The sequence below is a fragment of the Crassostrea angulata genome, chromosome 1 (assembly GCF_025612915.1).
Source record: "Crassostrea angulata isolate pt1a10 chromosome 1, ASM2561291v2, whole genome shotgun sequence".
In the NCBI taxonomy this organism is placed as follows: domain Eukaryota; kingdom Metazoa; phylum Mollusca; class Bivalvia; order Ostreida; family Ostreidae; genus Magallana; species Magallana angulata.
Genome location: NC_069111.1, coordinates 37,644,951 through 37,667,091, shown reverse-complemented (window position 1 = coordinate 37,667,091; position 22,141 = coordinate 37,644,951). Strand labels below are relative to the sequence as shown.

The following is a 22,141-nucleotide window of genomic DNA, read 5'->3' as shown; positions in this document are numbered from 1 at the left end:
CTCTACTTACCATGCACCCCCAGTCCATCTGTGAATTACACTGTTTTCGAGCGGTTTTTATAGAAACTTGACACGTAGATATGTGTGGACTACAAGCTGGTACCTTAAGCAGGGGCCAAAAATCGTCTTCTAATGTTTGAGCTGTTACTTGCGGGGTTTTTTTCAATTGGGTTTTATTGTTACCTGAAAGTTTATATTTCCACCACTGCCATCGAAAATGTACTAGTATGTACTAGTATGTAAGCAATACTGGGTATATTTATTTGATTTACGACCCCGGATTTTTATTTTTTCAAGGCTCAATTGAATTGACCACGTTTCTACTTTAGGTTGATAGTGATCCTGAATCAGCTCAGATATTAGCTTATACATTTCATCAATACACAACGTTGCTCACTTGACTCAACTTTTACAAATATTTACCTTTGACCAAAGTTCTTTGCTAATTACAATGTCATGCCTAAATTCAAACCAACATTTACACACAAATTGACTTATCAATGGTTTATTTTCATTTTTTGTTCTGATACTTGTTTAAAAAATGCAAATAAATCAAATTTAAATGTATTTTTTTATCATGTAAAAAAAAATATATGGATTCTCTTTGTAGCCCTTTTTTGGTCCTCGGGAAAATATGCATCCTACCGTAATGATCGTTTCAAGATAAATTGGACACACAAACCCTTTGTTATTTTGCATCTCACAAATTATAGCCTCCATTTTCTAACATAAGACTACTTTTATATCAATTTTTACAACAACAACAACAAAAAAAATTTTACAGTTTGTAGGGAAGTGTTTCTTTAAAAGTATACATTTAAGAAAACGGATATGAAATGGAAGCAAACATGGTACTTCTGATAATTACAATGACGTCATTCATCGTCATCTATTATTGTATTTGCTCTCTTCTTCAACGAATCATTCCTCGTCTGCTTCTTTTTAAGCTTTCTATTCCTTTGATTTTCACACGTAGTGGTTCCTCTGTTGGCACATCCGTTGAGAATACAACTATTTGCACTGGGGTTCAAAATCTGCCTATTGTTTAACAGAATCATAGAAGAAGAAAAATGGGGGTAATTGTGACAACTATGACAAAAAATTGAATTTAGTGCACACCCTTTTTAAAGGGTTTATTTTAACTATTTAAGAATTTTATTAAATGCCAATAAGTGTTTTGCAGTTTTGTGAAAAAAACACATTAACAACCTTAAAACCTTACAAGCAATTTGATTTACGACCCCGGCTATTTAACACAATGCCATTTCATGACTTGAATTTTGTATTTTTGATTGGGAATGGGGTATTTACTCATAATTGCAATAGATAAACAATATCGCTCACTTGACTTATAATATCTACCTTTGACCCAATTTAACTTCAAAACAGTGTAATGTCTATAAATTCAAATAATTATTTCATGTAAATAATAACCTTATCGGTGCTTTATTTTCATATCTTTTCGAATTCCTGTTGAATTGAGACAAATTTTCAAAAGACTTTTCGTTGCATGTTTAGCCTAACTGTGTCTCTTGCAAATGAATCACTTGAACTTTCATCTATTATTTTTACATATACAAAATATGTGGATTCACCTTGTAACCCTTTACTGGTCCTTGGGAAAATATGCATTCTACATTGTAGATCGTTACGATAAGTTGAACACACAAACACCTTGGGTTTTTTTCATTGCACAAATTATAATCTCCAATTTTTAGGGTTTGACCACTTTTATTATTTTTTTAGAAAGATTATTTTCTTTAAAGGGCTGTTCCGATCTTTGTTTTATTTAACACTTCCCTTACCAAAGCGGCTGGTGTGATTAAATCTCATTCATCATTTAGCTCTTTTTGCGTGAAAGAATCTTTCGCTAGGTTGTATTTTTATAATCTCAAGGTGGGCTGTAAAATGTGGAAACACAATTTTCGTACAGGTTTCAATATTCCAAAGTGAAAAATCGTGCACTGACAAATTAAATAGCTTTATTTTAAGTGTGATTTTCACATGAGATTAGTTTATAGCTTAAATATATTTTTTTCTTTCTATGTCGAAAAAACAACTCTCTCTCTCTCTCTCTCTCTCTCTCTCTCTCTCTCTCTCTGTGTGTTGACATTCTATTGTTGCTTGAGTCGTTATTTTGCATTATTTTGCTGTGTATATGTATACAGTATAACAGTATCATTTGCTTTTGACAAAAGAAAAAGGCAAGGAAGTTGTAAGTGTTTAAATGAAGCGGGCGATACTTCTTTTCAAAAATGTGCGTAGATTTTGGGTCAACTTGACACAATCCGGTCGGTCAGTTACCCGATGTTTTAGCCTGTTAAAAAATAAAGGGGAAAAACGACAGTTTATGACCGAGAAGTTAAAGCAATCTCGCGTCAGAGCGCCATGTTAGATACTTTGTCATCACCTCTTGAAGCAGACACTTACGATTTTAATTTCCTTCCAATAACGATAGATTGGCTGTTATGTTGCTATGTGCAAGTCACCTGCCTGTGACAAGACGGTTGGATCTAGAATTATTCCCCGATTCATCAGCAACTCCCCTTTAAGAGGCGCGCACTTAGGAGCTTTCATGCCATCGGTTCTACGTGATGGATAAGCCAATCAGAAGGTCGTTAGCTATATAAGCAGAGAGACCGTAGTGTGTTTCGCGTCCAGATTCCTAGAACAACAATCAAAGAACGTTTGAACGAAAGTAAGTAGTTTTGTTCAGTTTTAAGTCACTCTTACGCTTATGTGGGTTGTTGACTACTTTAGGGGTTTTATTTGTTTTGTAAATCTATTTTTTGTTTCATTCTTTTAAAGATTTCAGACAGGATATCTATAGAACAGTTAAATATAAAGAAAGCTCTTTTTCCTTTGACTTTTCGAGAAATTTGGGGGCAAACGTGTTAAATTTTACTTCAACATGCCTGAAGAAATGAAACAGTTTTTAAAACGCACAAACAAAAATTAGAATGTCATGCATAAGTATTAACACCGTTTCTCATTCTGTGATATGTGCATGTCACATTGTGTATTAAATCGATCGCACAAATTAGGGTTATTGGACTAAAAAATAATCTTCGTATATATCTAGCTTTTCACGCCGACATAACACATGTATGTCGGGTTTTCAGGTGTAATTGTGTTCCATAGCAATAGAAAAAAAACACGATGCATTATTATTACTTTCTTTACGGTGATATTTATTGCGAAAAAAAAGCGTGCTATGCAGACATGATATTCCATAAATGGAAATCAATTTTATCATAAGTCCATTGAAAGTTATCTATACAAAAACATAATTAACAAAAGTCGTTTATAAAAATAAAGAAAAATATAAATACATGTACCTGTAATTCGTGCATCGGAAAGGCACATTTTATATATAAGTATACTGTACTTACCTGGAAAAAAATTGACAGAAATCGTACTTGGTAGATCTTGGTTTCAATAGAAGTAATCTATTCCTGGTTTGAATCAATTTTTTAATGAAATATTCTCTTTTTCTCAAACTTGAAGGTCGCTAAGAGCTAGAATGAAGTCTTTGATTGTTCTTGCTGCCTTTACTGTAATCTGCAGTGCCAAATACATAGTTGACGTAAAAGGAAAGCTACCTTGTCAACCTTGCGACCAAGATGAGATTCCGTTGATACAGTTTAAGCTTTTGAATCCAGTGTGTGGACCGTGTGGGGAAATGTATGGACCTTCTTTTGAATATTGCTGCATGTGTGACCGTAAGATCAGACGAGCATGCGCAGATGCCATTCGGAAGTGAAGAATGAAGATACATGTTCATAAAATTGAAAGCGAAGGAATATGTTTTATCGAAAATGTATTTGATCTCATGTTACAGTGGCCAATAAAGTTATTTTTTATTTAATTGGATCAGACTTGGGCTTTTTTCAATCATTACAATTTTAATATCTGGTGTGATCAACTTTGTGTGTAAGTGTAATATTTCATATATTTTCTCAAACATTTTATTATCACCATTTAGTCATTGGTCTTCGGATATCGATTTTTTCAAGTTTACGTTGTAAAACTTACGTAAAAAAAAATAGAACTAATTCTAAAAGATAATTTTTACTGATATATAATGAATATGAACTCGTTAGTAAGTGATGGAAAGAGTTTTCAACCATTATATGTTAATCTGAATGACGTATCTAACTACCATTGTTTTGAATTCAAAACTATCGCTCTTAATAGTCAGGATATGAATAACAGCATGTTTTCAGGATATATATGAATAATAGATACACAGCCATTAAACGAGATGTTTTGAGCTAGGTGATAAAAAAACTGTTGTGCCAGAAAATAGACCCAATAATCATTACCAATATGCGAAAGGAACAATGCCATATAAGACTGAATTTAATCAAATGCTCACACTGTTTTAGCTGAAGTTTAAAAGTATTTTGAAACCGGCGTTTTTTTTACTTGTAAAAAACAACATTTTTAACGACCCCTTTCCGCAATTGTTTGGGGACAGTCTTTAAAAAAGTATGGGGAAAGCTTATTCGCTATTGTATGTATCCTTTATTGGAACGCAATGCCACCCAAAATGTTTTGTTTAATTTCTTTTTGAAAACTAAAAGGCCAAACGTTACCATTTTTAGTGTAAAGAATCTTAATGGTAAGGGGAATTTATGGCTTTACCACACCTGAGGCCTAATAGGCGAGGCTAAATATGCAAAAAAGGCCAAATTTACTTAATTCCTTTTTTCTACTCACACACATGTGGGTAAACAATTATACGGTTATAGTAGATTATATAGTAAAATGTACTACATCCTCTTCTTAACTCCAGTATACATTTGAGAAAATCAAATGCATGGTCATGATGTCCAAGAAGTTCTCTATCTATATTGTGAAATCCATGACCCCTGGGAGAGGAATTCAGGTCTGGGGTCATGACCATATTTTTTCTCTGCTCAAATATTTATTTGAGGAAAACTAAATGTTTGGTAAGTTTGATGCCCATGAAGCCCTCTGCTTCATGGTCCCTGAGACAGGGGGGTTCAGGTCCTAGGATGGGTTCAATATGGCAACATAGTGAAAATGTATTGGTTTGATAATATTTTCTTCTGCACTTTCACAATCGTGAGCGATTAAGTTGTTGGTATGTTCATAATGTCCTAATCTAAATTGTAAAATTCACCACCTTTGCCATGGGGTGAAGGGGTGATAAATATGGCTTTATATTGAACATCAATGTAGACCATCCAATATTCTTTCGACTTTTGACCCCCCCCTCCCCCCCCCCCCCCCACACACACACACACATGTATGAGTCTCAGATTAGGGTTTAGACTTTAAAAAAAAGAAGCTTGAAATGCAAACATGAGAATCTCTGACATGGCAATCTAAGGGCTATGGTACTCAGGTAACCGTCAAGGCCAGTGGGCTATGTTTTTGTTTCCTTGCCAGGATATTAGGGTAGGTCTTCACCCCCTTCCCCTTTCAACACACACGCACACACATTTGAAAACAATGCTACTCGTCTGGTTTTCAAAGCACGTACTAGCACCTTCATGATGTAATTATAGACGTGTCTTGTTATAATGTAAGCGTCCAAGATGTCTTTTCCACAACATGGTAGAAATACACATTCATATGCCATTATTGGTCTATTTGGAATCATTCATTGCCTGTTAGTCGAAAATTTTAATATTGGTTAGTATGTATTAACAGAGAAAGGTTGTTGTACAAACAAAAAAGATATGTCACAAAATGAGTCAATTGTCATTTACAAATATTTAGACTCTTAAAATCAAAATAAGATGGGGGAAAAGATGGCGCAAATGCTTATAATTTGGTTTAGTCGTAAAATACAATTTCCATTTTTTTTACCCAATTAAATCTATTAGTATTTGATAATGTTATAATTCAAGTTTGCAAAAGCACAATTTCCAATTATGTATAGTATTGAATATTTTAGCAAACGATAAGAAAGAAAATTGCCGTACGTTTTGGATGTATCGAACCCATAACTTAAAAAGCCTAGTTATTTAAGGTTCCCTAATGCCCGTGCTCTAACCGCTGATCCCTTTCTGTCACAGCAAAATTAGTTGTTTAATGCTCTATCAGACTTTAGCTACGTATTTACGAATAACATTTTTCTAAAATTGTTGGGATACAAATTAAATGATATTTTTAATGTATATTGGGCCATCTCATCACGTTTTTTGTTGATTGAAATTGGTTCTTTTCCCACTATACCTTATTAAGACCATGACAAACATGGAGCACAGATCCAATCTATAAAAGAAAAGGTATTGAAGTTATAAAAAAGGGATACTATTTGGGTTTTTTTTTATAAGCATACTCCAATTTATATCAACATATCCTAAATTTGAAGGGTTGCAAATCGATGTTATGTGAAATACACATTGTTTTGAATGATGTTTTAAAAGAATTATAAGATTTGATTCTGTTGTAATTTTTTAGTATCTTACCCGTCCTTATATAGGCATTTTACACGCCTTACCCATCCATCTTGCTAAGGCCGAAAGCGACCCGATAGAAATACATGTATTATTATAAACGATTTGCTCCTGTTATACATGTATCCTTATAGTCTCAAAGAATAAAACGATAACTAATTTGATCCTTGGTTCTTTTTATATAATATTAAATTCAATACCCCATTTACATCGCCTCTACATGGAGTCTGTCGTCACGATGTGATGCATTGTGCAGGCAAAGGCATTGGTGCCAATAAAATACCAAGTTAGGTAATATGACTGAAATTATAATAAAATTGTACAATGCAAAGCTGTAACCATAAATATTAGCAAAATCATTCCTACGAATCCGAGATACGGCGTTTTGTGTTAGCCAAACAATAGTCGTGCACTTTTATTACGTAATCGTACCACCGTTTTATCTCATATTACAAATATTAAGTACATGTATAAATGCACACTTAAACAAAATATCAGTTTAGCTGCAGGTCGTTTATTTGAACCATATTATTGTTATATCCATTTATTTAAATAAAAACAACTGAACAAAAAAATTATTTCAACATATTTACGTGAACTGTCCTTATTTAATCGGATTAAAAAGAAATAATACAAACTATATACGACATATTTTGGTTATAATATCTGTTATTAAAAAAACAAGGCGGCGAAAGCTTATAAAATTTTGAGATATATATACATGTATATATATGCATGCATGCAAGGGCAAACGCACACATGCATGCACGTACACACGCACAGATTGTACTGTTTCGATGTTTGTCAGAGATATACAGATTTGCATTTCACAAGACTGTTGTGAAGTACCGTAATAAAAAGTAAACGGATTGTGGAAGACTGCTAAGGTTTCAAAATGGTTTATAGTCAAGCTAACGGTATAAAACATTCTGATTATGAAAAACGCTGAATAAGTTTTATTTTAGCTGGCGTGTATTGAGTATTACGTGAAAATACATGTTATAAAGTTAACTTGCAATATCTTCATCAGCTGAATAGGTAATTATATATTCTAGTATCTTGTAATATTTTCTTCTTTGAAACAGCCAAATCAAATATAATTTTAAAAAGAAAATTCGATTATTTGAAACGTAAAAGTTTCATGTACATTGTAACAAAGCCTAAATAAAAACAGAAAAAAAAATATGCGCAATTGTGTTCAAGACTTTTTTAGGCCATATATCATTACTGGTACAATCATAAAGGCCCCACACTCACTGCGTAACAACAAATATTTGTCATTTATTTTTGAGTTTATTTTAATTTGAAAATTCAAATTTTCTAGCAACCAATGTCAGTTTAGACAACTCAAATATAGTCATATAAGGGTATTACAGGAAATAAACAATTTTCCGGCAGCAGTTACATAAATTTTATTTAGTTTTACTGTCTTTTTTTAAACGACTGAATAAAATGATTAAGATCAATTCCGTGTTAATATCAAAATGCTGTCGCCATGCATAGGTACCAATTAACTTAATAAAAATTTTGTACATAAAAAGATGCGAGACAATGCATTGTGATAGTGGCCGGTTACCATGGTAGCAAAATTTTTTAATGACCATTTTAAGCGATTTTGAACAATTTGTGAGTAATTGCAATAAATTCAGATATTCAAGATAACAAAAAAATCTTATAGAAATATTGTGAAATCTCAAATTACAGAACCATTCTAGTGCAAATTAATGTTATAAAATTTTGCAATGGCAAACAACACCTAAAAAATAATGTACAGAGTATATTTTTGAGTTTTTGTTAAACATATAATTATATATTTGTACTAGTTATTTCTTGGGGGGTTTTTGTGTGGCTATGCAATGAAGCATTATTTATCAAAATTCAATACCGTTGCTTTGGGAACGAAAATGAATTAAATTATGAAAATTTCAATATTTTGAGGTAATTTTGAAAATTTTAAAATAATTTTCGTAACACATAAATGAATTGGATGACCAAACATTTCTTCCGCTTACATGCATGCAACGTCAATCTAAGCTGCATTTTAGCAAACAGAATGACGTTTTCAAAAGGTAAGAATTCCTGAATGAGTTTTTGAGGTAATTTTGAAAATTTTAAAATAATTTTCGTAACACATAAATGAATTGGATGACCAAACATTTCTTCCGCTTACATGCATGCAACGTCAATCTAAGCTGCATTTTAGCAAACAGAATGACGTTTTCAAAAGGTAAGAATTCCTGAATGAGTTTGTTTTTTTTTTAAAACAGAAGTTATATTTCCTTAGCAACGACATTTTTATGCTGCTGAATTACTCTTCAATGGAATTGTTAAAAAAAATTAAGTCTGTTTTACACAAACAAAAACAAAGTATGGTAATACGTTTTAAATGAATATTTCTATTTCCAGAATCACTAAGTTTTTTTTTCTTTTTTTTTCTCACCTTGTTTTTAACATTGTTACCTAGCTACAAGCGTCAAATTTATAAATTAAAATGATTTTAAAACTGAATTTTTCATGCGACCTTTGTTCCCTTTATCGAGATTCAAATGAAAAACAACAAGTTTGTACAAATGTATTAATTAATTTAATCCAACACAGCAATATTGTCAAGCGTATATATAGATTGGACAGAAGTGTTGCGGTGTTTGACGTGGTACACCGTAGTAATTACATGTCCGCGGTTTGAGAAATGAGAGATGCCTGTGTATGCAATATTCAAATTACGTTTGTATTTCTTCTTTATTACCACACCTAGTTAGTCATAGGTTATAAAAAATGTTAAGGAGGCGGGATGGTCATCAAATTACCTATCAGATTTGCCTAAAACGTCTATATTTTGTTTATTTAAATTATGCATATATAGAGCTTTTTATCTGAAAGAAATACACTGCAAGTATGATCTAAATTTAACCACGACCATCCAGATCTCCAATGCTTTGAATTTTCAAAATCCCACCTCTAGGTGCATATGTTCTCCCTATCGGAAGGAAATCAATTAATTCTGTAACGTTTTTATAAATAATTTGCAATTCTATTTTTTTAAGGATGCGACGATTGTGTGTTCAGTTCATAGGAAATTCAATTTTTTCGAGGGTTGATAAGACTTTGCACCCTGACATTACGCATTAAAAAAAAGTTATATGCATGGTCTAATAAATAACAAACACAAAATTGAAATACAAAGGTGTTTTACAGTTTACAGTTTAGGTTATTACAGTTTAGACTAAGGTGTTTCTAGATGAGGCATTTTCACACTATTTTACCAGCATAACGTGCGTTATAAAAATACCACAGAAAAACTCTACGACCGTGTTGGCCACACATTTGAACAAGGGTGTAAGGTCCTAATAAATTGTAATAGTTTTAAGTTTTCAATTACGTTTCTGCGTTGGTTTTTAAATTCTTAACTAATAAACAAGGATTCGTTGTCTAATTTGATTGGGGGCGGTGTCTAATTGCACACTCTGGCAAATGCTTGGTAATCCACCCCCCCCCCTTAAAACTTTATGTTTTATTTATCTGTTTGTTACTTCAGTTTGTTTGTTTGTTTTTGTTTTTCTTGGCGGGAGGGGGGTGTGGTGGTTGTTGTTTGTTTTTTTCTGCTTTATTATTGTTGTCGTTGTTTTTTATGTTTTGTGGGGTGTATTTCTTTTTTAAGGGTAAGAGCTCAGCATCACATCATGAAGTAACCCAGAAATAAAACTGTTATAATTTGACAAGTTATTTTCATATTCACTAGAAATAATTTCGTACGAGTTAACTATACAAACATCACTTCCGGTAAAAACAACAGAATGGAATACGAGGAAGAAAAGTTGACAGAGGGTCTTGTATTGGCAAGAACTAGAGCTGTCGATCTAGATGGTGTTACAAAGCTAAATTTTTGGTATGTTTTTATGAAAGCCTAGTCACTAAATGATGATTTAAGCAATTGAAAGTGATTTATATGGTAATTGAATACTGTTTCTAAGTCATTTGAAAACCGTTTTAAACATGATTCAACAAGAGAAAATGCATTCCACTTCCAGTAACATTTTTATTCCCTTAATGTTCCGTTTTTTCCTTTAAGGACCTACTTTACTCACTACGGTCAAATGTTTTAATTTTTGCTCGAAACAATGTTAAAAAAATAAAGTACAATCTGCCCAAATTTTTGCTAGAATTCCATCACTTTTCGGTGATTTGAAATTAAAATAGACTTACTTGTCAATAAAGTACAATTCAAATTGATAAATGGACAGAAAAATCCAAGATGTCTTCATTGATACATCATCTGTTTTTATCTGGAAAATTTCACAGGAACTAAAACAAACATCATACAGAAATTCAAAGTTTTTAGGATTTTATCTGAGGTCAACACAAAACATGTATCTACAAAACTAAAAAATTACTGAGTTTTTGGAATGTATGTATTACTAAACATCATGCATCCTGAATATCATGAAGCAACTGTTGTATTGAGAAAACTCCTTTGTTTTACAATTTCAGGGGATCAGAAATAAGTGATATAAGTGTTGTAAGGAGTATGCCAAATTTAGAAGTCTGTAGTGTCAGGTCAGTATTACTGTATGTGTTGAAGCTATTGGTTAATTAACTAGCAGTAGCTGTGTATCATGGTAGCTACAATCTTTCATTCATCAGTAATACATGTCAGTCTTTTCTAACAAGTAAATGCCTACATAAAAAAAAGGGTTTTTTTTGTAAATTCTATATGGGATAATTTTTTGACTGCATGGAAACATATTTTTTTAATTTTTCAGTAACGTTAGTGCTTAAAGAGTTTAGCAATAAAAGAATGCTACATCAGTATGATTTGGTAATCTTATGTTAACCGTAACATTTGATTATTTATACAGTGTAAACAGCATCTCAACTTTGAAGGATTTTGCACGATGTAAACAGCTAACAGAACTATACATCAGGAAAAATAAAATTGAAAATCTCTCAGAAATACATTATTTAAAGAACCTGACACGCTTGCGGAATCTATGGCTAGCTGATAACCCTTGTGCTGAAGGAAAGAATTACAGAGCTACAGTTCTACGCACTCTTCCAAATCTACAGAAACTTGACAATGTCGGTATGTGATTCTTTTCTGTAGGATTGAAAACTTGCTAGGATCAAAGTATTTGTGTTTAGAGGATCATAAATTTGCAACCAACCCATGACCAGCTGATTAGTTTACACTGTATAGAAGTGCAATTGATCTATTAATACAGTGAGTTCTTATTTTTAAATTTTTTTTTTTTTTTACAACAATGAGATTTTTTTTAGCTTTATGATGTAATGCATTTAATAATGAGAAGATTTTGAAAAAAATGAAATAAAAGGTAAACGTGGTTATTTTAAATATCATGGAATCTGAGTTCTTTTTGTAAATAACAAGAAAATTTTTCATTACAGTAATGCAACATTTCATTGTTATTGATGCTTGTAAAATATCTTTTTTTTAAATTGATCCCTTTTCAGTGGTATCGGAAGAAGAAAGAAAAGAAGCTGAGGAAAATGGTGATCAGTTACCTCCCCCTGAAGATTTAGAAGAAGTACTAAATGATGAGGAACAATTTACTGAAAATGGAAGGGACCAAGAGGAAATTGAAAATGAGATGAATGAAAATGCTACAGGTGAAGACAAACAGACAGATGATGGTACAGTAAAGAAAACTCCTGAGACCAAACCTAAACCACCTCCTGTGAAACCCAAGCAGTCCTTGTTAGACCCCGTGACTCTAAGCTGGGAGGAAACAAAGTTAGTTTGTGTGAATGATGTAACAATATTTCTGATCAATAGATGAATAGTTGATTTAAATGTAATGTACTTTATGCAAGTATTTCTAAATAATATAAAAGGGTGAGGATGATTTTTCTTAAATACATTATTCCTATCTTTTCTATATGTAATGCTTGTACAGTTGTGATTCTCATCAAATATGTCAGATGGTCAAATGAACATGTCAAAATGTCAGTGTCTTAGTATATTACATGTATTTATAAAGCATCCTTAGAATTGTTACACAATTTATGTGAACATTTATTTCCCAGCAAAATCAGAGAAGAGCTAGGATTGAAACCACTGCCATTTGAGAAGATTACCACTTCTAAACCTGTTCAAAAGCCCACTGAAAAGTCACGGGTAAGTGTTTCCTGGTTTCTTCAAATCTACTACCACTATCTTATACAAAGTATGATGCATGAAAGAACGGGGTTTTTTTAAAGAGATAAACATATGTTGAATTATAGCAAAAGCATTTTTTATTATTTAAGCTATATTGAAATATTTTGTGTGTACATGTTCTTAACACTTAACAAAACTTTATCTTTATGTCAATACTTATGTTGAAACTTTTGTCTTTCAGAATGCCCATGTGTTACAAGCAGTGCTCATTCTAATTCGGGAACTGGACAAAGACAGTTTGGAGATTGTAAACAGTGCCACGCAAAAAATGCTACACAGTGACCCATAATTTGTATGAAAAAGTTACTAGTTCCTAGAACATTTTGTCTAACTTAAACAAATAGCATATTTTAGTTCTCCAGCACTTAAAATTCAAAGGTTGATATCAAAAATATATTTTTCAAAATTCCCACCTGAAAAGAAAACCAAATACTGTAACATTGAAAGTGTTTGTTTGGTTAAAACATCTACAATCTACAATAAGAAAAGGGTTGCAAAATTATCAGCAAATGAAAAATATCATTGTAGATATTCTTTTTAATACATAGGTACATATCTTACTTCTACAATTTTAAAATTTTCTGAAATATATCCCCATAAAACTTGCACCTTAGCATTACAAATGTAGTGTGCATTAACAGGAACAGAAAGTAACATAGAATTTTTTTCTATGTAATAAAAGATGGCACTTTACACAAGTACAACGTCATAACAAACATACAGTATACATGTATGTACATGTATGTGATGCAAGTGCAATATTGTGCATTTAATTAAAACCTCAAGATGATTAAACACTTTTTTTTAATTTAGCATTTTTTCAGACGGTCTTAACCATTTTAAAGCAATGTCTAATTGTCTATATGACCTGTCACTTCTTGTGTTCTTGACTACTGGGTCTGTTTCAATAATAGTATTGGACTGCACTTGTCTAGCCATGTATATTCATGAATGATTGATTTAAACAATTAAAATGTGTTTATTCTTCCAGCTTTAACTCAAGCTGCCTAGAAAATAACCCATCTCTGTTTCTGTTTAGAAAGCAAATACCAAGTGACAAATACAAAAGGAAAATGATAGTAAAGGGGAAAAATTATAATGTACTCTCATAAACTTGTCTTGTGGTGCTAAAAAAAAATAAAGAAATTCAGAAAGTGTACCTGTTTATAAAAAGATGTGGAGGTATTTTTTTGTTGTTAATTGAAGGTCAAGAAGTATGAAGGGGGGTGGATTAGGTAAAGGGTACCCAATAGGATCAGTATCCATGCTCTTTCTAGATTAATATATGTGTCGCAAAACACTGGTTGATAGTGTGTGAATGAAGTACATAATGTAAATGTACAGTTTTCTCATAATGAGAAACCTGAATTAATGGAGGAGTTATGCATATTTGATTTTTATTACGATTTTATCATTGATGTTTTCTCTTCTTTTTTTTTACTAATATTTGTAATTTTTTGTAACAAAATGAGTCCATACTTCTTATAGATATATTTAAAAATTCAAGCACAGAATTTAGGATTTTTGAAAAAAAAAATAAAGGGTTAGTGACTTGACTTGTTTTTTTTTATTACTCAGAAAGGGTTACCCTTGCTAAAGGTCATTATACCCGGTAGTTGTTTATTAGTATTTCTAAATATTGAATAACATTTTAGATTACATTTTCACAGGTTTTCTTTTAATCAATGTGCTACATTTCTTGCAATTACAGACTATAAGTAAAAAATATATGTGATATCAATGTGATACAAAAATCAAAATGATTATTATTGAAGATATTAAGTATTACGGTGTATTGTTTCAACGAAAACAAGGGAGTATTAGGTACAACATAAAACAGATACGTGATGATTCAACCTGATCTCCCCTTTGTTTGTTTTTTTACAAGATTCTTCATAATCTTTTTTCCGTTTATGTGATTTTTCTAAGTTCCGTCCAATTTGTTGGGTTTTAAAGATATTGTGTCAATATATGTAGGTTTGTGAATTACATTGAATGAAAATCATTTTATCATTAAAGCTGCGTTAATAAAGTTTTACAAAATCAAATTGTTTTGTTTGTATCTGAAAACTTATTGTCAGCGGGATAAACTGTATACTGCTCTTCTTTTTGTTTGAATATCGGTATAAATACCGGTATATATTTAAACTAAATTGTAATTTTAATTTAGATAACTTAGATCAAATTGTTTGATCATTTTTCATGATGAAATAGTTTTTCCATTACATTTTTATTAAACCTGAACTGAATGCCTAAATGAGCTTCTCTGGTGAAAAAAAAAATTGACTCGCGTCTCTTGGAGTTTATTTCCACATTAATTTTCACATTATCTTCATTTACCCGAAACCACATGGCCTTTTCAGCCATACTTAATACAAAGCATGTACATCTTTTAGTAATGGGCTTTCAGGTTTGTTAAAATGAAAGCTACATTTTATGGGAAATAATTAGGAAATTAATGGAAATGAGCTAGGGTATTTAAAATATGGGTTTTTTTTTCCCGGAACAAAATACTAGTAGTCAATAAAAAGCTTTTTTTATAATTATGGTAAGGTTGTTAAATTATGGATGTCGGAAATTTAAGATGCTCAAATTGGAATTCATATTTTTTTCAAATAGAAACCCCTTTAAAAGTATACTTCATGCAAAGAGAATGAAAACTGGCCATCAAATAGAGTTTCATGTTTGTATGTGCCTGTGTGCTAAAAAGAAAAATAGGGAGAAGACGTTACATCGCTGTAAATTTAAAGTTATACCATATTAACTAAGTAACAGAGAAAGAGAGGACACAAGTGGTGAGTTGGGGGGGGGGGGGGGGTGAGTGGCGGCTACATTAGAATATAGGAAACCTTCAGAAGAAAAAAGAAAAATACCATAACTTTGAAATTAGTATGAAAGCTGTCACAATTTTATTTCTACTTTAACGAAAAAACATCCCAACGGATTATACAACAAATAACGTTTAAGGGCCCATTTTAAGTAGCATAGCAAAGAAATCCTTTGAAGGAAACACTGATTTTTAGGAATGAAAGTAAAATGGATGCAGCAGCGACGATAGTTTGAAGAATCAAAGCACATTGCAAACCGTGTTAATAAAAGTGGATACTAGTCAATTGGATCAGGTAATCAATTTGCGCAGGAGAACGTGGTTTACTGACCTCAATACCAAATGCTTAACACGTTGTAGCCATTGGTTTGGGGTAAAACTCAACGTTTTTTTTTATACAGTCGGATTGTTTGTGGTGATTGAACTGTATCGGAAACTCCTCGGCTAGCGAAGATGGAAGAAGCCCTCAAGCAGTACGTGTTATTTGCGATCAAATGTTTATCATAAAAATGAAAATAAATGCCGGGAATTTTGCGACTAAATAAAGTTCACCACCCTTTCTGACTGAGCAGACCTAGTTACTATATGTGTAATGGACGGCGACTGTTGTGTACTGCTGATGACCTTTCTTGATGGTTGATGAAATTTACGACCCAGCAATTTCTGTTTATTATGATTAAATGATGAGCCGCGTCTCTCCTTTTAATTTAGTCTAATGCACCGCTGAAAACCCGATCAAATATTGAATTTGGATGTCTCCTTTCTAAGGGTGCTTAAAAGGACGAAATTATGTGGTGAGAAATTTTTACAAAATCATTTTAACACGAATAAAATTCACGAGATTTAATGTTAAAAAAAAATGGGAAACAAAGTTGGATTAGGTTTATTTTTCATATTTGTTAACGAAGTGTGCGTTTCCATGTGCCAGTACGAGGATTATCAGAAATGGAAATTCAATTTCAATTGGGAAGAAAAGCGCCAACTTTTGAATTACACTGCCTACATCCGGGACTCTATCATGGGCCCCGAATCTGGGTACAAGGATGACGATGATCCAATAACACGGGTGGGTTTCAATTTTGAAGTTTCCAAATTGCAGGAGTTCGATGAAGTTGCAGGGAATTTAAAGCTAATATCTTCTGTTTTTATATTCTGGAGCGATCTTCGACTGTCTTGGAATCCCTACAGTATGTCCATATACCAAGCGAAGACAAAACTGTCTTTGACTGTAGCATACATAGATGTCAAGTTAAAGTCATTGTGGAAACCAGATATCAGTTTGTTCAATCCGTTAGACGACATATTCAAAGGGACAGAAAATGAGAAAGCCGTCGTGCACGAAGAAGGGTTTGTCTTTTTTGACGGTTTACTGAAAACGGAAACATTCTGCCAACCAAATTTGAAATATTTCCCATTCGACGAACATGAATGCTCCGTTCAATTTGTAGCAACTTCAACAGTTATTACCAATTCACTCAAGAAATCAAAGCTATTCAACGATAACGCGAAGTGGATATATTACCAACAAAAACCTTGTGATCTGAATTTAGCACCAAGTCGATACGGAAGGCAAAACAATAAAGAACGAAGAGTTCTTGTTTTCCCGGTTAAGATCATCCGGAGATCCTCTTTCCTTTTCATCAATATAGCCGTTCCTCTGTTCATGCTCAGCATCCTGAATACAGTCGTCTTCTTCATCCCCGCTGTTCCACAAGACAGGCTTTCCTTCTCTATTGCCCTGCTGCTTTCCTTTACAGTGTACCTCATTTACGTGGCGGAACTTATTCCGGAAACTTCAAACCCCGTTCCGATGATAATATACTTTCTTTTGTTCCAGTTTCTGCTCAGTGCCTTCATAACCTGTTCCAGCTTCGTGACAGCCATGCTTAATCAAAAACAAGGGAAGAAAGAGATTCCTCGTGTAATCCTTCGAGCATTCCAACGATTTCAAAGAAAGCGTGTTCGAGATGTAGAGCTGGATAACACTAATGACGCAAAACTTACTAATACGGACGAGTGTGACTTAAAGAGTAAATATGACGTAAACACATCATCGGATGAAACTCTTTCCAGTAATATCACTTGGAACAATATCTCGACGGTCGTGGACAGAATGTTTTTCACCATAACCACCATCATTCTCTTCCTAGAAATTCTGCTGTTTGCGTACCTCGCCTCCCTCCTTAATTCGTCAGTGGATCCTGCCTTGGAGTCCGACATTTGTCGGACCAACCCAATGAAAGAGATGACGTCACATTTTTGTATCGATAACGTAACCGAGTGTATATCCCTTGACCTCATTCGTTGATAGAATTGAAAAGAGGTGGTCTATTCATATCTTTGACATACTGATATCTTGCTGTGGCTGATTAAAAATTACAAAGTACTACTGTTTTTTTTTTCAAGTTTCTGCTTCAACTACTTTTCGCTAAATATTTCGATAATCATAAATGCCTTTGCTTCAAAATCAATTCAAATTTTTCTCCGTTTTGAAATGCCTTCTCTAGCTTTTTAAGTTTCAATACACAGCCACAAATAAAAATATGTCTGTGGGGATTTGAAATTGCAAACGACACAAAAAGTACCCGGATGATTATATTGAAAAATTGTTTGAGGTGTCCTGTTTCGGAATGAATATAAAAAAAAACTACCTGCAGATTTTACCATCATAAATCCCCGGGATAAAGGTATTTTCGTTCCTGTTAATTTCTCCGGGTATGAAGAGGGGAGGTGTGAAAGAGGAAATCTTAGAAATGAAATCATTCATTGATATCAATTGTTTTCATTGACAGGTATGTTTATTTATCAAGAAATCGACAAATTTTGATAGAAACGGTAACCTGGAAAACAAAATATTGTTTTTTTCGTTTCATTTAACATTCATTTTTAATGTGGTTTTTTTTTTTTTTTTTTTTTGGGGGGGGGGTAGCGTTTTAAAACATTTTACATTCAGATTCAAAAACCTGCAACATATTTTTCTGTTATAGAAAAATAATTCGACTGTATACAACGTAACCATGCTGTCAAATGCATTTCTGAAAAGACGAAGATGCAAGGCTTTTCGTACAGACTCGTTATATTGTCTGATCTGTCGGTTTAGGTAAATAATCATTACATTAATGGTGCTTTGTATCACACTTTACCACGAATATAGAAATTATGACATTCAATTGATATAACAACATAGAATCGTATCAGTGCAGGTCATGTGTCACCAGGGGCAAATCCCAAGGGATACCTCATTCACTGCACAGAATAAATACAATGCAGGAAATTTATTGATATGCACCACAGTACGCTCGATCGAGCCTGTTGTTTGTCCATTTTTCGTTTTCCCCTCTAATTATACTTGCTTCATTTATTAGAAGTCAATCAATTTTTACTGAAAATGTTTTTATTTTACCTCAAAATTACGTTTGTGGGATACTCTCTTGAGCCTTAGTGGTCTATTAATTATTTATCTTACACTGTGGTATTAAACTTTAAATTATGATGAATTGTATTCCATTTTCAAGACACATTCAACCTGAAGCTGACCGGTACTTGTAGTGTGACGAACGAAAGCTCTCCAATTTCAACGGTACTGGTGGCAGCTGATCTCTAAAAAGACGCAAATCAGGTCTCAAAATGAAGACGCTAAAATATGTACTGCTTCTATATTGTGCGTCTTTGAGGTTTTCTTACGGTATCTCTGTGGATTATCTGTCGGAAAAATTCAATTTCGAAGAAAATGAAAAGGTTCAACTTTTAAGCGCTTCGTCCAACCTACGAAACCAACTTTTTAGTCAGAACGGTGGATATAAGGCTTCGGATGAACCTCTAACAAGAGTTGGATTACGGTTTGAAGTAACCAGATTAGAAAGGTTTGACGAAATCAACGGAGAGTTGAAACTTCTTTCTTCCATTTTCATGTTATGGAGCGACAAGCGCTTGAAGTGGGATACCGATACCATAGCAATACTACAAGAAAAGTCGGTCATTAATTACACCATCTCATACTTATCATTGAAACTAGGAGAAATCTGGAGACCAGATATACGGTTGTTTAACCCACTAGGTGAAATGGATATCTTTAAGGAAAAAGGAAATGAAGCTGCGGTTCTTGGTTACATTGGCGTTCTCTATTATGATGGCTTGGTGAAAACAGACACATATTGTCAGCCAAATCTGGAGAACTTTCCGTTCGATGAACATGAATGCTCCGTTCAGTTCGTGTTCACTTCGACGGTAATAGCCAACATGCCGGAAAAGACTCAAGTGTTCTACGATAACGCGAAATGGATTTATTTTCCTATGCAGCCATGTGATCTGGACCTTGCGCCTAGTCGCTATGGCCAGGAACACAATAACGAACGCCGAGTCCTCGTCTTTCCAGTTAAGTTGATTCGCAGACCGGCCTACCTATTCCTGAACATTGCTGTTCCTTTATTTGTGCTCAGTCTGCTAAACACCGTTGTTTATTTCATTCCGGCGGTACCCGAGGATCGATTGTCGTTTTGCGTTGCTCTTCTTCTGTCTTTCACGGTTTATCTCATCTACGTGGCGGGGTTAATCCCAGAAACGTCAAACCCGGTTCCGCTTATCATATATTTCCTGGTTTTTCAGTTTCTTCTGAGTGCCTTCATCACATGTTCAAGCTTTCTGACGGCGATGCTGAATCAGCGGGAAGAAACAAGACCGATTCCATTCCTTATCAAACGAATCGTAACTTTTTTCTTCAACCCATGTTCTCGTAAAATTGCCAACAATTACAAAAGAAATGTCGCACAAAACAACAAATTAGACGAGTCGTCGGTCGAGGATCGACGCATGTCTAAAGATGACGCCATCAAAAGTTCGAACGCGATTTCGATGGAAGTGACGTGGAAACGGGTTGCTCTCTTAATAGAGAGGTTTTGCATGATCGTGACATTTATTGTTCTTGTTTTAGAGATTCTCCTGTTTGCTTACCTTGCCTCCAAGTTGTCTGCTAACGTAGAACCCACTCTCCAGTCGAACATTTGTCGAACCAATCCACTGAACTCCACAAAAGTCTGTTTTGATGATGTCTCCGGATTGTGTATAGGTCCTTCCCAAATACCCAAATGAGGATTTCAGAGTAAATGCCGAAGAGTGAAAAAGTTTGCATTACAACATGAACCTCATACAGAATTAAGTATCTTGTAATTTAAGGTGGTATGGGACCCCTTACGAAATTAATGGACCCGGGATAAGTGAAAACTATTTTAAAACCAAAACAAAATCACTGTTCTAAAATTTTCAAACTGTTCAATATATGACCAATACTCAGTCTTATAAGGGTAAAAATTCCAACAAGCCTTCGTGATTTGCAAATCAGTACCTGACGCTTTGATCTAGCTAGTGCACTACCAGGTAAAACTGAGATTGTGGAAAAATCATGAAAAAATACCTGTGAGACTACATGTATAGTTAATGTTACAGCATTTGGAAAATAAAGATACATGTGTACGTAAATATGCCCCATACCTCCTAAAAAAGCATCCTTCTTGATTAAGACATTATAAGACTATTTAGGGAATAAGAAATCATTCTTTAGTATTATGAGGTGATAATTTTGGTCGGGGCGTAGTCTAATCCATGGGCTTTATGATAGATTTGCCCACGCTCCGCCCGAAATTATCACCACATAATATTCAAAGAATGATTCCTCATTACTTATATTCACATTATTTCCAATTTCTAAACTTTTTTAAAACAACGATTTTTTTCATGTAGCACATGCTATGTATTACTACGTTGTCGTTTATGCTGGAACTCACGCCCATTTTGTGCCGTTCATCTTTTATGAAACCATTGGGTTGTAGGCTTCAAATTTATTCCTAATGTTATCACAGACAAAGACAGTTGAAAATGTAAATGTATGAATATACAAATGCTTCTCTGTATTTGTTTTATCTGTTTATTTTATTATTTCCATTTGAATTTGTTTTAGATTCAATGTTATGCCTTATATTACTATTCTTTTCACATCATTGTAATTTGCTTTTTTGCTTTAAAGTGAATGAATAAAGACGTGATATAATTTTTGGTTTTAAATCAAATAAACAATTTAGATTATTATGCAGAAATTGTAAAAATGGTATCGAAAGAAAACATTCTACACACTGTAAATAAAAATCAAAATAGAAAGATATTCAAAGGATTTTTTGTATTTGTTCAACACTTAACATCGTGAATAGACACTATATAATATCGCCAACCATATTAAAAACATAGGTAATCATAGATTACTAAGCTCACCGAGACGGAGCATCACCCTTATGAGACATCACCTTCATAAGACCACCTTTATCATTTTATATGAAAATCATACTTTATGATCTTGGATATTCATGGATTCTGTTTTGACAAAATATCGTATATCATCTGATAAAATTTTTTATGATAATCATATGTTCATAAGTTAATCAATACAATGATATAAAATGAAATATTGCATCATGTCATATTTATAATATATATCATATAATACAATAAAATACCGTAATAAACAATAATGAGATATGATATTGTAACGTATGATATGACATTGTATTGTGTTATACCTTATTGTATTTGATCACATAATACAATATCATAAAATATAAAACAATATAGTATTATATTACAATATCATATTACATAATACAACATAACATTGAAACATGATATTATATTGTATAATATAGTATGATATTGTATTAA

The 22,141-nt window shown here is 33.1% G+C and overlaps 3 protein-coding genes and 1 long non-coding RNA gene across 4 annotated transcripts; all 4 read left to right on the top strand.

Annotated features, from left to right (window-relative positions):
• Positions 1 to 2,418: 2,418 nt before the first annotated feature.
• LOC128162433 (uncharacterized) lies at positions 2,419 to 3,873 on the top strand. Its single transcript, XR_008240665.1, has 2 exons — positions 2,419 to 2,698; positions 3,508 to 3,873. It is a non-coding gene; the product is annotated as an uncharacterized LOC128162433 (long non-coding RNA).
• Positions 3,874 to 10,214: 6,341 nt separating this feature from the next.
• LOC128162911 (cilia- and flagella-associated protein 410-like) lies at positions 10,215 to 14,657 on the top strand. Its single transcript, XM_052826333.1, has 6 exons — positions 10,215 to 10,320; positions 10,923 to 10,988; positions 11,291 to 11,514; positions 11,904 to 12,183; positions 12,477 to 12,567; positions 12,791 to 14,657. The coding sequence occupies exons 1-6, from the start codon at positions 10,229 to 10,231 to the stop codon at positions 12,896 to 12,898; spliced, it is 861 nt and encodes a 286-aa protein (XP_052682293.1). The 5' UTR covers positions 10,215 to 10,228; the 3' UTR covers positions 12,899 to 14,657.
• Positions 14,658 to 15,921: 1,264 nt separating this feature from the next.
• Positions 15,922 to 17,814, top strand: LOC128158534 (neuronal acetylcholine receptor subunit beta-3-like). The gene has a single exon (XM_052821413.1). The coding sequence runs from the start codon at positions 16,296 to 16,298 to the stop codon at positions 17,742 to 17,744; it is 1,449 nt and encodes a 482-aa protein (XP_052677373.1). The 5' UTR covers positions 15,922 to 16,295; the 3' UTR covers positions 17,745 to 17,814.
• A 1,143-nt stretch (positions 17,815 to 18,957) lies between these two features.
• On the top strand, positions 18,958 to 21,661 carry LOC128158435 (acetylcholine receptor subunit alpha-like). Its single transcript, XM_052821274.1, has one exon. The coding sequence runs from the start codon at positions 19,064 to 19,066 to the stop codon at positions 20,522 to 20,524; it is 1,461 nt and encodes a 486-aa protein (XP_052677234.1). The 5' UTR covers positions 18,958 to 19,063; the 3' UTR covers positions 20,525 to 21,661.
• The last annotated feature ends 480 nt before the right edge of the window (positions 21,662 to 22,141 follow it).